This window comes from Xenopus laevis, chromosome 5L (assembly GCF_017654675.1).
Source record: "Xenopus laevis strain J_2021 chromosome 5L, Xenopus_laevis_v10.1, whole genome shotgun sequence".
NCBI lineage: Eukaryota > Metazoa > Chordata > Amphibia > Anura > Pipidae > Xenopus > Xenopus laevis.
In genome coordinates, this window is record NC_054379.1 from 72,708,665 (window position 1) to 72,723,619 (window position 14,955).

General features: G+C 37.4%; 1 protein-coding gene across 2 annotated transcripts in view; it reads right to left on the reverse strand.

The window, feature by feature from the left end:
- The window catches only part of med23.L (mediator complex subunit 23 L homeolog), a 45,934-nt gene extending 31,237 nt beyond the window's left edge, over positions 1–14,697 (reverse strand). The window contains exons 1-8 of one of the 2 annotated variants that reach the window (XM_018261776.2): positions 14,330–14,697; positions 13,209–13,240; positions 13,012–13,099; positions 10,159–10,283; positions 8,072–8,183; positions 3,990–4,088; positions 2,992–3,093; positions 1,378–1,447 (exon numbers count right to left, since the gene is read on the reverse strand). In XM_018261776.2, coding sequence (XP_018117265.1) covers positions 1,378–1,447; positions 2,992–3,093; positions 3,990–4,088; positions 8,072–8,183; positions 10,159–10,283; positions 13,012–13,099; positions 13,209–13,240; positions 14,330–14,407 — 706 coding nt within the window. In that variant the 5' untranslated portion in view covers positions 14,408–14,697. The remainder of the gene's footprint in view (positions 1–1,377; positions 1,448–2,991; positions 3,094–3,989; positions 4,089–8,071; positions 8,184–10,158; positions 10,284–13,011; positions 13,100–13,208; positions 13,241–14,329) is intronic. The other variant, NM_001090215.1, reaches the window with a different exon arrangement.
- Between the last annotated feature and the right edge of the window lie 258 nt (positions 14,698–14,955).

Below are 14,955 nucleotides of genomic sequence, written 5' to 3' on the forward strand. Positions count from 1 at the left end.
TAAATAATTTGAAAAAATAAATTAGCTTGTAAATGAGCTATAGTAAACTTCAGCCTTCTAATTATGGTAGGCTCATAAAGAAAGCAATTTAGATCTTGTGTTCTTATCGAGAATACATAGTTAAATATAAGCCATAAAAATAGGCCAATGTCACACAGAATGATACTGAGCACTGTGATGGGTGTGTAAAAGATTAAGCGCTGAGAAGCACAAAAAAAAAAAAACACCTTTGAGGAAAATCACCACAGAATGTGCGCAACATTTTTGTCAGCCTTTTTTTGTGGAGGACAACATTTTTTAGGATAAAAGTGAAGTCTATTCACAGTTGTGTTTCTGTTACATTGTTAAACTCACACATAAGCAAGAATCACATTGTCCCAGTCATTTCCAATGAGGCTGAACATCTCAAATATTTTAAAGTGGACCTGTGACCTATACATAAAAACCTGTATAACAAAAGTAGTTTCAAATTAAACATGGAACCAAAATTGTTTTTGTCATCTAGGTATCCATACCTGTTATATAGGCGTTTAAATATCTGAGCTGTCAATAAAATAGTACTGCCCCACCTCTATGCCTGAGGCATAGAGGTGGGGCAGTCAATTACTTTCACTTTCCATTCAGCCCTTCCTAGATGTCACTGTTCTCCCCACATTCCCCCTCCCGCTTTACACTCTTATGTTGTGTAGGGCAATGTGTATGGGCATTAGGTCCCCCATTCGGGCGCAAACAGAAGATTTTAGTGTAATGCACAACTCGTCTTAATAAGTGTCCACAAAATGTCTAGTGCCTGCTTGCTGTGATTGTGTAATTCTATGACTGAAGGGAAGACAATTTAAATTTTAAAATAATTTAAATTATAAATGTAGTGTAAGTAAGTTTTATTTTTCTCAACTAGCATGATAAATAATTTGGAATTGTTACTTAGGGTGACGAGTCCTCCTTAAGAAACAGGGAAATAAAGAAGACAATTCCCATTCACTTCTATAGAAACTCGCCAGCTTTAACTTCCTGTTTTTTTCTGATTACTTTTAGGGTTTTTTCCCCTATATTATATGCCAAATACTCAAGGTTCTAGAAAAAAAGTTTGCATTTTATTTTTCTTGAATCGAGAAAAATGTCAACTCGATTTTTAATAAATATGAGTGTAGAGCACAGTAGCTATAATGTAATGGCATTTATTTCAGTTTAAAACAACTAGAGAAAAGCTACAGATGCAACAAATAATAATAATCATCAAACTGTAAAAAAGACTTACCAATTCTAAGCCTCATTGATGCTGCAGCCATCATTTTGCTTTCAATTACCTAGACAGGCTGTATTAAACCATAACTGGGTTACACAAAAATGCTGGTAAAATTTTCATTCACGACTTACCACATATTGAACCGATTCTTGCTGTAGGCCGAAAACTATCCACAAAGTCTGACACAAGGTCCCCAAGCAACTGTAAGAGAAGAAGAAAAAAAAAACCATATACAGCTAGCTCTGTGCATCCCCAGTGAAATAACACGAGTGTCCAAAAGCATGGAAATGCGTGTAGAGCACTGTTTTCTATTAAAAAATATAGGCAGAATACATTTTCAAGGTTTTGCCCATGTTATACCAACTTTCTTAGATCTAAGGAAACCATGATTATTTGTCTCTGATTTGCCGTACCCATTTCTTATACTCCTTTTGCCTCATATTCAACCCAATTTAACCCCCTCACTCGCCTTGATTTTGGGACTTGAAGTCCCTCTGCTGTCCATGGTGGGTGGCGCACAGATTCTCTGGAAAGCAAAGGGACCTCAGTTCCGATAACCTATTACAGTACTTAACAATGGATCATGGTGAGGTTGGGAAATGGTTCTAAAGAACAGGAAACAAGTATAAACTATGCCTGATAACGTACCAACCTCCAGTTATCTTTTTACTGATGCTTGCAGTCCAAGATCACTGTGTAAATGTTATAGTAAGCATAAATAAAAGGAGCAGCACAGAGCAGGAGTTTAGAAGGAATTGAGCTATATTTATTTAAGGCAATTTGCAACTTTTCAGGGTAACAATATTTCTTCAGTTGCAGAAAAAAAATTAAAAACAAATGTTCTAATGTGTCAGGCAGACTACCAGTTTCCACTTAATCGGAGGAACCATATCTGTCTGGGTGGAGAGAAAAATATTTTTTTGGCAATTTGGTTTTAAAGTGGTTCAACTTTGAAGTAACTTTTGGTAATGACCAATTTTGAGCAACTTTGCATCTGAATTTCATTATTTATATTAAATATTTTTTATTTATTTGCCTTGCTCTTTTGACTCTTTGCAGCTTCCAAGTACAGATTCCATCTAAAAAACTAAAGCTCTGTAAGGCTACAAATGTAGCTATTGCTACTTTTTATTAATCCTCTTTCTAATCAGGCCCTCTTCTATTCATATTCCAGTCTGTTTTTTTTTGGGGTTTTTTGGCATGATGTAGAGAGCGATATTCTGAGACAATTTGTAATTGGATTTCCTTTTTTTATTTGTGGTTTTGGAGTTAATAAAATTTTTATTCAGCAGCTTTCTAGTTTCCAATTTAAATAACAGATTGCAATATAAATAGGAGAGAGCCTGAATAAAAAGAGGAGTAATAAAAAGTAGCACTAACAATACGATTGTAGACTTGCCAAGCAAGGTGAACCGCCCCTTTAAATGTAATTGGCCCTCAAGACTGTTGCAGACCACCATGGGGCATTGTGTATGTTCCACAACTGTATTTCAGAGCCTCAATCACACTTATTGGTGTCATATCTAAAATAGCATAATACTGCATGTTCGTAAAAGCATGCCAAGCACTTAACACACAGTTTCATATATCTTTTTGTGTGTGTGTATAATCTTATGGTGAATTACATGGCAGTTTTACATTATGCTGTTACATTATTTTGGCAGGTCAATCAATCAGATTGATTACTAGACTAATGCAGTGTATTTTTGAGTTACTGTAATATACAAGTTAAGATAATAACGTACCCAGTGTGGGAGCTTTCCCTCCGGATATAGTTTTAGTACTTCTGTAACGGCAAGGTATGCAGGAAGAAGGCAAGCATTTCTCTCGAGAATGTAAGCCACTACCTAGTAAGACAGAACAAAAGGTTACACTTCGAATTTGAAAACATTTTTTTTAATGAAAACTAAAGATAATGTAGAAGAAATAAAAATATTTTAATTTAAATTTGTTGCACAGTTGTTATACACTGGGATATGCTGGACTGTATGAATTTTAATACAGATATTTTGAAGTTATTTGATAGGAAGGAAAGCATTAAACTGACCATACATATACTGATAAAGTCATACAGAACGAAGCTTTATTGCATTGTTCTGCAAAAAAAACATTGCTATTCTCCAAATGCATATATGTTGTATGGATGACCTGCGAGTCATTAAGGTTGCTAAATATTTTTTCACATTTATTACAGACTAGAAAAATAAATATCTATGTTTATGAGAGGCACAGGAGTGTTATGAAGATATTTATGTAATGGAAGCTACAAATTTTTCTTCATGGGCCCACTCAAACTCTGTGACTGGCCGGTAGCATTTATTAGAAGGTGGATGGTTCTTCAGCAGGATCTTGGCTCTCCTTACAGTTTCACTTTTAATTGCAACCAGGGAGCCCCAAAAAAGAAATCATCTTAAAGGGTAACCATCACAAACATGAAAACAAGGTCATCTCTATATTTAATCAATTAAAAAATCTGGAAACATTGTGATACAAGTACTTTGCATTTGCATGAAGAGTTTCTTAAGCTGTAAGCAACTGGTGAACAACGGTCTAACAAAAGCAACAAAACATTTTATGAATTAAATATCAACCAGGATTGCTAGAAAACAGTTAAATAATACATACTTTATTGATGCACATTTTAGCAATATTTAACAAGGAACGATTTCTTTATAAAATGCAAGCCTGCTAGTAGTGCCTAAGCAAAAACGGACAACCACAAATTTCTTTATACAATTATTACCTCTCTTGCAGCTAACAGCTGTTGTACAACTGCAGAGCTGACAGTATCAGGTACAGTTTGGATTTTCTCCAGTATCACTTTTAGAAGATCTCGTACACCCTGGGGCAGAGAAATTTATAATGCATTTTATGGGAAATAAAAGGCACATTAAACATTTACACACATATATAAATGTTACTATTGCTTTAACAACAAACGATAACTGAAGTGCACAGGTTAGGGGAAACTACTTCCAAGGGGTTGTTCACCTTTTAGTATGATGTAGAAAGTGACAGTTTTCATTTTTTTTTTATTTGTGGTTTTTGAGTTATTTAGCTTTTTATTCAGCAGCTTTCCAGTTTGAAATTTCAGCAATCCGGTTGCTAGGGTCCAAATTAGCCTAGCAATCATGCACCTATTTCTATAAAAGAATGGGATATGAATATAAGAGGACCTGAATAGAAAAAGGAGTAATAAAAGCAGCAAAAACAATAAATGTGTAGGCTTAGAGGGCATTTGGTTTTTAGATGGAGTCCGTGACCCCCATTTGAAAGCTGGAAAGAGTCCGAAGAAGAAAGCGAATTATTAATGAAGACCAATTGAAAAGTTGCTTAGAATTGGCTATCCTATAACATACTAGCTTAAAGGTGAATCACCCCTTTAATTCAATATCTAAGCTTATATTAACTGCCATAGGTTATTCTAAGGCTAATGCCACACTAGGCTATTGCTCTGCCTGCATATAAAAACAAGGGGAGAAAAAACTAATCAGAGCAGATCGGCACCCATCTGCTCTGTCTGTTAAAGGAAAACTATACCCCCCAAACAATGTAGGTCTCTATAAAAAGATATAGCATAAAAGATGTCCTGTGTAAAACCCTGCTTCGTGTAAATAAACCATTTTCACAATAATATACTTTTTTTTGTAGTATGTGCTATTGGGTTATCATAAATAGAAAATTGCCATTTTAAAATATAAGGGCCCGCCTCCTGGCGTAATATTCACTGTGCACACAAACAAATCAAACAAACTTTACTTGTTAGGTCAAATGAGCCAATTAACAGACTCGTTAGTTAGTGAACAGAATTCGTTAGTATCGAACGAAAAATAAACACCAAAGCAAATAAAACTTTTAAATTGCAAAGCCTTTATTAAGAGATAACTTACCAAAACGCCACTTCCGCTCCTCTTCTAAAACGGCGACCATCCATGCAGCGGTATTTGATTTCTTCCCCCTGGCTATTCTAGTGACAGTTGGGGGAAGGCTGTCAGGGAGAGCGTATTGAGGCTGGGAGATAAAGGAGTGACGCGCTGGATAGTGAGGAAAGCTGTGAGAGAGGAGGAGAGCAGAGGGAGGGAGTCGAGTGAGGCTGGCGTGAGAGAGAGCGGAAAGACTGCAGCAGATGTGGAAGCTGCCTGCAGTTCGATCTGCTCATCACGTGTGCTTGGGGCGGAAACCTGGCACTGACTTTTTTATCTGTGGTGCAATATTGGAGTAGGCCTGAAGATGGCAGTACTCTACAAGAGATTTTTTTTGTTACAATGTATATGTATGTGTCTAGCCACATGGGAATGGACACTCTTGTTTGTTTTGATGGTTTTAAAAGGGTTTGGGTTACCCACAGCATTTGTACAAGCACCTGAGGAAGGGCCACTGGGCCCGAAACATGTCGTGCACTGGTTTTGAATAAATGAATCACTAATCAGCAATTGGTTCTCCAGAGTCTATTCTTTATATTGTGAAAGTCACTAGGTCTGGCGGTGCCTAACTCTGAAGTTGAACCAAACTAAACAACGAAAGGACTACATCATCCAATAATTCATATCACTGACTTTTTTACGAGCATTTACTACGAGTTATCACCGTATTAGCTCAGATCCCGGCTGTCAGCCTGTCCATGCCTTATGTCAGGGCACAGTCTCTGCAACCTCTATATCAGATCTCCAGACATGCGTGCATTACAGGCCCCAACACAAGGGGTTAATTTTAGTCAGTCTACAGCCCACCCATTGCTCCCCTCTTGCCTTTACTCATTGAAAAGCAGCTTTCTAATGCCGGAGGTAACATGGCCTATCAGCTAGCCCCCAAGTGCAACTCCCGAGTCTGTGCCCCAGAACACCCAGGTCTCGCACAATGATCGGGCCGACCTGCTAAATAATAATTAAAGTTCCATTTCATTCTGTGTAGCGAACTGGGCGCATTGATCAGCATTAGACAGCCGTATCCACCCCTTGTATGCCTGTGGTTCGGCTCTCCGAATAGGGGAAGTGCTGCAGAGCGGACCTCAGCCTCCTTCACATACTTTCACTAGAATAGCCAGGGGGAAGAAATCAAATACCGCTGCATGGATGGTCGCCCTTTCGCCGTTTTAGAAGAGGAGCGGAAGTGGAGTTTTGGTAAGTTATCTCTTAATAAAGGCTTTGCAATTTAAAAGTTTTATTTGCTTTGGTGTTTATTTTTGTTCTATACTAACGAATTTTGAAGAAAAAAAATTTGATGTTACTGGTCCTTTAAGTGCCACTGCATCGGAATGTGTGCACGCACACACAGGAAGGATTTCAACACAAAAACCTGAAGGCATGCATTTGAACACCAAAATCTGCTCAGTGCTTACACACAAGTTAATGTAATACTAGATAGGGCTGAAAAATCGGCCTGCTAAAATACTCTGGCCATAAATCAGTCCCTATGCTGGCATCAGTCTCCTGTCCTGCCTGGACCCGAAAAAATTGTTCAGGTCCGGGTGCAGGCAGACACTGCTGATTTTGCCATGAGAAGGCAAAGTCTCTGCATCTGGTCCAACACAATTGTTCTAGGTGCAGGAAAGGAGTAGTGGCTGATTATGAGCCAACATATATCAGCAGGCCACGTCTGGCATTAACCTAACACATTAAAGGGCGCCTGTTGGGTAAAAAGTTCCCTCCCGGTGTGGGTAGCGTAGTGCTGGCAGGAGCATTTTTTCATAAAAGAAACTACTGTTATCCCCAACCAGAATGTGGACTCTATTAGCCCGCATCTTTGGTTGGGGATAACATTTTTACCCAACACGTGCCCTTTAAGGCATGGGTGCAGATTTGCTCTAATCAGCAGTCTACAAAGGTAGAAAAACAACCTAGTGTGACAAGGCAGAAAAAAAAACTGTGTTCACACTTTGTCGAGTACCAACTATCCCTTATCACATTTGTAAATTGTACTTAATTTGATAATAGGTCAACATTAGTCATTCATAAAACATTTACTAAAAACATTAATTATCTAGTACTTTCCACAGACTATGAACCTTTATGTAATTCATAATTATTAGAATACTGTATCGATATTATATTTGGACAGTAATGAAATGAAGGAGCATTATACTGCCCATGACAACAAGTAAACTAAAGCTAAATGCAAGCTCCCACAATATTTAGAAATTCTGAATCTTTTACACAGCGTTCCAGCCAATTTGTGGTGCTATTAGTAAAAAAAAGATTTTGCTTGCCAATTCAAAATCTTTAGTCAATTAAAGGCAGACCTGCACCATTATCATCATTCTTCAGTACTTGAGCTTTTTTTCAGCGCCTGCATTTTAAATTTATGTTTCTATCTGTTTGGACAGCTTTAGGGGTATTGTTGTGAGCATAAATTTAAACTGTAGTCGCTGATAAAATGCCAAAGGTCCTCCAGTGCAAAGCTAACTTCAAGTTCAGTGCATACAGAATCTCAAGATGCCATAGCCCTTTAGCCCTGCTGCTAAAGTATTTTCTAAGTAAACTTCTACATAAAGCTTTGAAAAAATCCAAGATGTTTGGGGGTAAATTGAAACATTATTGTGTTACGGTCCTTTAAGCTGGACACTTTTTGTCTATTGTTTGATGACAAAAAAATTATAGATTTGGTATTTCCGGAGAGAGAAATATAAGATACTCTATGTTTGGTCCTTGCGAGATAGAGGATTGGTTTACCAGTACACCGATAATTCCCCTGCACAACAGACTCTAGCTTACAAAATATTAAAAGTGCATCATATATCTAATGTCTATGTTTGTGTTATGGGATAAAAAAAAAAAGCTTAAATCCCTATGTAGTAAAATATGACAACACTACAACATGGAGACATACCTTATAGTCAACACCACCAATGATCTTCCTGATTAGTTTAAATGTTAGAATCCACAGTTGGGTTCTTTCCCATTCCAGGGAATCAGAATTTATCAAGGCTTCACAAACCATTCTAAATAAATCAGAAAAAAGAACAAGCATTAGAAAGTACAAGAAAAATAAACATAAGGCACTAAAACAGCCAGGAAGTATGCTGGCACAAGCACAGCAAGAATATTGAATGGTTCTAGATTTATTCGGCATCCAATATCACAAGATGGTTTTAAGGTCAGAGATCTGTTGCTTAGGTTAACTGTGTACCAAGATTATTTTGTGCAAGGGTGCAATGAAAAACATATTCAATTGGGAGTTTAAAGATCTTATTTGCCGCACACAGTAAATTACTTCACATAATCAATTAATTAAATAATTAATTAATCCTCAGAAAGCCATCAAATGAATTAATTAATTGAGGTTTTTAAATTTCATCATACAAAAAAGTGATAAATACTATACAAAATTCATTCTTACGGCTTGAAGTGGCTTGAATACCTTACAACACTTTGCTACATTGTATCGTTTTATTAGCAACAAAGTGGACACGAGCTGTATACATTGTTACAGATTTATCTTTGGGCAACAAACAAGTGCTGTACTGTGACTCTAAATTGACAAAAGAATTTGAAACTGCACAGTCCTGTATTAATTCATTTCAATTAGACCAATATATGTTCATCGGGTGGTTAACCAAAAACTTCTCACCCTGTAACGAGAGTGACCTGGGTGTAGAAACCCCAGGTCCAACACTTCAACGTAAGACACAATATAGAAACGCCGCTAAAAATGGGAAAAACACTCACCCGACGCCTCAAGTGGTCCGGGTGCATCGCCCCGAACCCATAGCAAAGGGTGTGTGGTTCCAGGTATGAAGCAATTCGGCAAGCACTCCGGAAACTTCTTTGTTGATAAAATTCAGTTTTTATTTCAACATTTTAAAACCATTACATCCTAAATGGTTCCGTAATGGTTTTAAAATGTTGAAATAAAAACTGAATTTTATCAACACAGAGGTTTCCGGAGTGCTTGCCGAATTGTTTCATACCTGTACTGTGACTCTGACAAAATATTGTTCAGTAATTCGGACACTAACCAATTGAATAATAAGGAATGCCGAATAAGATGATGCGTTCAAATTTTTTCTCCCTAAAGCCTCATTATCATTTTAATTAATGAGTAAGCTGTTTAAATTAATGTTTTTTAAAAAATTGGTGCCAACATGAAATGGACTATATACACATGAATTTTGGTGAACTAATTGTATATTTAAGAATGAATTTTGTATAGTAGTTATCACTTTTTTGTATGATGAAATTTAAAAACCTCAATTAATTAACTCATTTGATGGCTTTCTGAGGATTAATTAATTATTTAATTAATTGATTATATGAAATCATTTACTGTGTGCTGCAAATAAGATCTTTAAACTCCCAATTGTATTTGATTATATTTATCTTACGCATCGCCGCATAAGGCTTAGTAAACTTCAATAATTTATAAAATAGCAGTGTGCAGCCGACATACATATAATGCAATGAAAAACATCCCGGATATGATTGATAGAATATTGAGAAAAACATAAGAATATTAATATAAAAATATTAAAAGGAGTTCAATGATCATTTGAATATAAGTGGTTTATATGTGATATATGTGCAGGGGATTTTTAATATGCTTATATTTTAGAACAAAAATATATATTTTTTTTATAATACACAAGCTTCAATGAGTCACATGAAATAAAATAAATAATAATAAAGTAATTAAGAATAAATTACCCCCTACTGTAAACTTTAAGCATATTATGAGTCATGGATGAGTTCAATGACCATATAAAAGCACAAGGAGACTTCAAATAACCTCATATTTTACACCAGGGGGTACTTTAGCTATTAGTGAGTCATGAGACAGAAATTACATCACTATGCACAGATTATAAACAATGACATAGATAACCTTGGCTCTTATATAATAACATCCATTGAGTGTCCGATAATACACATTACACACTGAAGTTTCAGTGTGACTTCAGTGAAATCATCATCCGTTACCTTGGTGGTAAAAGTCCTGTTTCCACTGCCATTGCTAAACAGTCATAGAGGAAAGAGATTCTTTTTGGACTGTGCTGCCCATGGATGAATTTTACAATCCACTGGACACATTGCTCATGGGATTCCTTAAAAAATAATTAAAGGCTTAAATTAACACTTTGTTATAATACATGCAGTCCATAACATCCGACAACCTTATAAGAATTGAATTAACAATTGAATGCTGACAATCACAAAGTAAACTAAGAACTGAGAAAATGCAGGAAGTGAAAAAGTGGCCATAGTACCTGGCCAAATTCGGGTATGTATGGGCAGCTTAAGCTGCAATTAAGTAAATGTTTTTTTCTCTTTCAGCAAATATTCATATGTTAAGAAAATAAAGTTTTTTTTCTCCCAGGGAACCTTCTGTTACAGCACTGTCACCATTCCTACCTTCCCCAGTCATCCCTAGCAAAGAACCTCTAAGCATAGTAGAGTAAAATCTTTAGATTGTAGCCTACTTTAGGGATAACTGGGAATATCAGATAAGATGGAGACACAGTACTACAATACAAGGTTCCCCAGGCACTCTATAGTGATGGAAAGACATGATTTATATAATTGTTCCTTGTATTTATAATGCATGTGGCTCATCTTTCCAACGTCTGTGGTACCAAGGGACCAAATGTTTCTGGCCTATATGGTGTGTGGGGGGCGATAATGGAAGCCAGTATTGACCACTTTCTGTTTTAAACCACAACCACTTTAAACCACACCCATGTTAAGAAATTTTAAGACTATGTCCACATTAATGGTGGTAGCACAACAAAAAACCAAATGCTTGGTGATCACTGGAGGGATAATACAGCACCCCCAGCACATGATTAAGCATCTTGGAAACCCTAACAAATATTTGCAAATGCTAACAAACCCCCACCAGGTTCATTTTCCACAAGGAGAGTATGGCACACACAGGCAGAGTAGGATAGGCAGAGTATGGCACAGACATAGGCATAGTAGCATAGGCAGAGTATGCAACACACATTGGCATAGTAGGACAGGCAGAGTATGGCACACACCTAGGCAGAGTATGGCACACACCTAGGCAGAGTAGTATAGGCAGAGGATGGCACACACCCAGGCAGAGTATGGCACACACCCATTGAGAGTAGGGCAGGCAGGGTATGGCACACACAGGGAGCATAGGACAGGCAGAATACAGCAGGAGACATAGAAACCTATCAGTACCACTCCTGATAACCAGTTCATACTGTGCCACATACAGTAACACAATGCAGGTGTGAACAGTACGGGGCTTTACAGGTGTGAACAGTACGGGGCTTTACAGGTGTGAACAGTACGGGGCTTTACAGGTGTGAACAGTACGGGGCTTTACAGGTGTGAACAGTACGGGGCTTTACAGGTGTGAACAGTTACGGGGCTTTACAGGTGTGAACAGTTACGGGGCTTTACAGGTGTGAACAGTTACGGGGCTTTACAGGTGTGAACAGTTACGGGGCTTTACAGGTGTGAACAGTTACGGGGCTTTACAGGTGTGAACAGTTACGGGGCTTTACAGGTGTGAACAGTTACGGGGCTTTACAGGTGTGAACAGTACAGGGTGTTACAAGTGTGAACAGTACAGTGCTTTAGGGGAGTGAACAATAGAGGTGTTACAAGTGTGAACAATGCCGGGGGATTACAGGTTTAAACAATGCAGGAGTTTACTCTCTGGATCTGAGGTGTAAACAACACAGAAGACAGTTTATCTCAGTACGGATAGCATTTAAAGTTATCACAAGGTAAGCAGTGACAGCAGGCAGACTTTCATGTGGGGGACACACAAGGTGGGGGCTGAGGGACGTATGCGATCCAGGGACCACCAGTTGGACAGCACTGCAGTAGACCATAGGACAATTCACATTTACTCTTAATTTAGATTTTCTATTTGTTTTTTAAACTATATATCTTTTCTGTCCTTTTCAGATTTGAAAAACAGATTATGGACTTAAACAACCAAGCAGCTGTTTGTGAGTGATAACGAAACAGTAATCAGTCCAATTGAAAAAAAAAACACTATAGAAAATATAAATAAATGAAAACCCAGTTAATCTGTTTTTTTGGTTACTGGTCAGTGATGTTAGTATCCAGATAAAATATTCGGCTGCAGGCTATAAAGCAGTACAAGAACTGCCAATAATTCAACCAACCATAATAATATCCAACTAAAATAATGATTGAAATAGAGACCATTAGAACATATTAATATATAATCTAAAGGTGAACTTCTTTAAAGGGCATGTAAAGTCTAAAATAGAATAAGGCTAGAAATGCTGTATTTTGTATACTAAATATAAACATGAACTTACTGCATCACAAGCCTAATCAAACAAATCATTTATGCTTTCAAAGTTGGCTACAGGGGGTCGCCATCTTGTAACTTTGTTAAACATCTTTGCAAGACTAAGACTGTGCACATGCTCAGTGTGGTCTGGGCTGCTTAGGGATCATCATAAACAAAGCTGCTTAAGTTCTGCATGGCTGGGAAGTAAGACGGGGGCTCCCCCTGTTGTTCATAAGTATGATTGTTTCCCTGCTCAGCAGTTAGGGACCATCTGACAATTCCTATCCACAGCAGTAAATGAAGGGAGAATTTCACAGTCAGGTTTCTTATAACAACGGTACACATTTTTTAATTAAAGTATATTGGAGATAGGTTTCTTTTTCATTAAAGAAAGTAAAAATGGGATTTTACTTTTTTGTCTTTACATGCCCTTTAAAGAAGACACTACTAAAGGTATTATTTTAAAATGTAACCAATCTTGGAAATGTTCATTTATAATAAAGAAATGGCAAAGTATTTTGGGAATTCACCTGAGGAAGGACACTCCAGTACTGTCTAAAAGCTCCAAGGCAGCTGATAAGCTTCGTTCTTTCATCCTCAGGTGTGTCCATAAACATGCTGCAATAAAAACAATTATTGAAAACTGATTATTTCAAAAAGTTGTGTGTGTGTTTAAAATGCAAGAAATAAAAACTAAAAAAAAAAGAAAATAAACTTGTTTACTTACCCAGCAAAAGCTTCCTCAATGATTTCAGTTTTCTGTGTAATAAAACATAATGCATGTGACCAATGTTGAAATGTACAGAGCTTAAACATTTTTTTAATTACTTATCACTTAAAAAGAAATAGAAAATATTCTATACGAAGATTTAATGACTGACAGGGAAAAAATTGCACCAAGAAAACACCTAATATTGAGTCCAGTGTCACAGAGAATAATATTTTAACAGTGGCTGAAACAGTGCCATTTGGCCATCTACTTCTGTCATCAATCAAAAATACTAAGGACATGAAAAGGTCAGCTCACTGGACTGTGAAGGCTTACCACTTTAAATGGTGAGTCTGGGTGCACATGCCCAGACCTTCAGCAAGGGGAGTAAACCACAGGAAGTCAAATAGGAGGCTTTTATGTTTTTACTAAGTTTTAGTGTTACGTGATACACGTCAGTAGTTCGCGTCACAATGGGTATACTGACTAAATGTGTTTTTTTTTTTAAAAAGGCTGGTGTCAAAGCCAAAACGTTAGATTTTTTTTTTTATAATAAAAGCAAATGTATTCAATACAAGTCCTGTGAGTCAAATAGGAGGTTTGTACTGAAGTTGGTTATGGTATGTTTTTACAGAGTTTTAGTGTTACGAGATACAAGTCAGATGGGTTCCCGCCAGTATAGTATTTCAGCGGGTGTTTGTAAAATGTATTTACTTTGAAATGTAAGCCGACAGCATATTATATATATAAATATCTATCTATCTATCTATCTCCTGGGTGCACACTGCATAAAGATAAGGTCATATAGACTATTAGAATATCATATACCGTAAAGCAAAGCACTCACAGCACTATAAAAAATGGTTTATTATTCCAACGTTTTGGGCATGTTTAAAACCTTTGAGAGAGAGATTATATATGCAAAATCTTCTCCAGATAGGAAATCATTTGCTAGCTATGCACCACTCTTTAGTGAAGTTCCCTGCAGCAACATTATTTTCTAGGGAAGAGAATGATGCCATGTACAGTACAGATATGGAACCACAAGCAATCTAGTTACGAGAACAGGGAATCTATACCGGTAATATAGAACCTACTTCCCAATCCCTTTGCCGAATAGTGAATGCTATAGGACTCACCACCATCTCCTCGAATATGCTTTGGAGCTGGGACTCCATTGCAGGCAGAGTGTAAATGCTCACCGACATGGCCGCCATCGGGTGATAGGGACAGTCGTACCGGGCCCGATGGATTTGGGGTGTTAAGGGGGCCCGGCTGTGCTACCCTTACTTGGATTATCGGGCCCCCAACTGCAGATATCAGGAGGAAGCTTTCTATGATGTCTGCATCTTATTTCCCCTACACAGCTTTCATACTGCCCATCAGTCCCGATTTCCCTAACACAGCCCGCAATTTACACCTCCCGCAAAATTGATTACTACAGGATCCTAGTCTCCTGTCTTAGAGAAAATCGCGACACCGCAAGTCTCATCACGCGAGATTGGCTTTGCGACTACACGTAAGCGCAGTGACGTATTACGTAGACGTCTTTTGGGAGCGACAAGTAGCCGTAAATAGGCCTTACACAGTTGTAAGCTGCTTTTTCTCTGCTTATGTTTAAAAAATAAATTAATAAATCTTTGGTTTCCCGCCAATTGGTTTCCTCCATTTCAGCTCGCAATTGCTAGAAGTCATTTATATTTTCTGCGTAGAGTTTCAACTAGTGTCAGTGAGCAAAAATACTTTTTCCTGATTGCCTATAGTA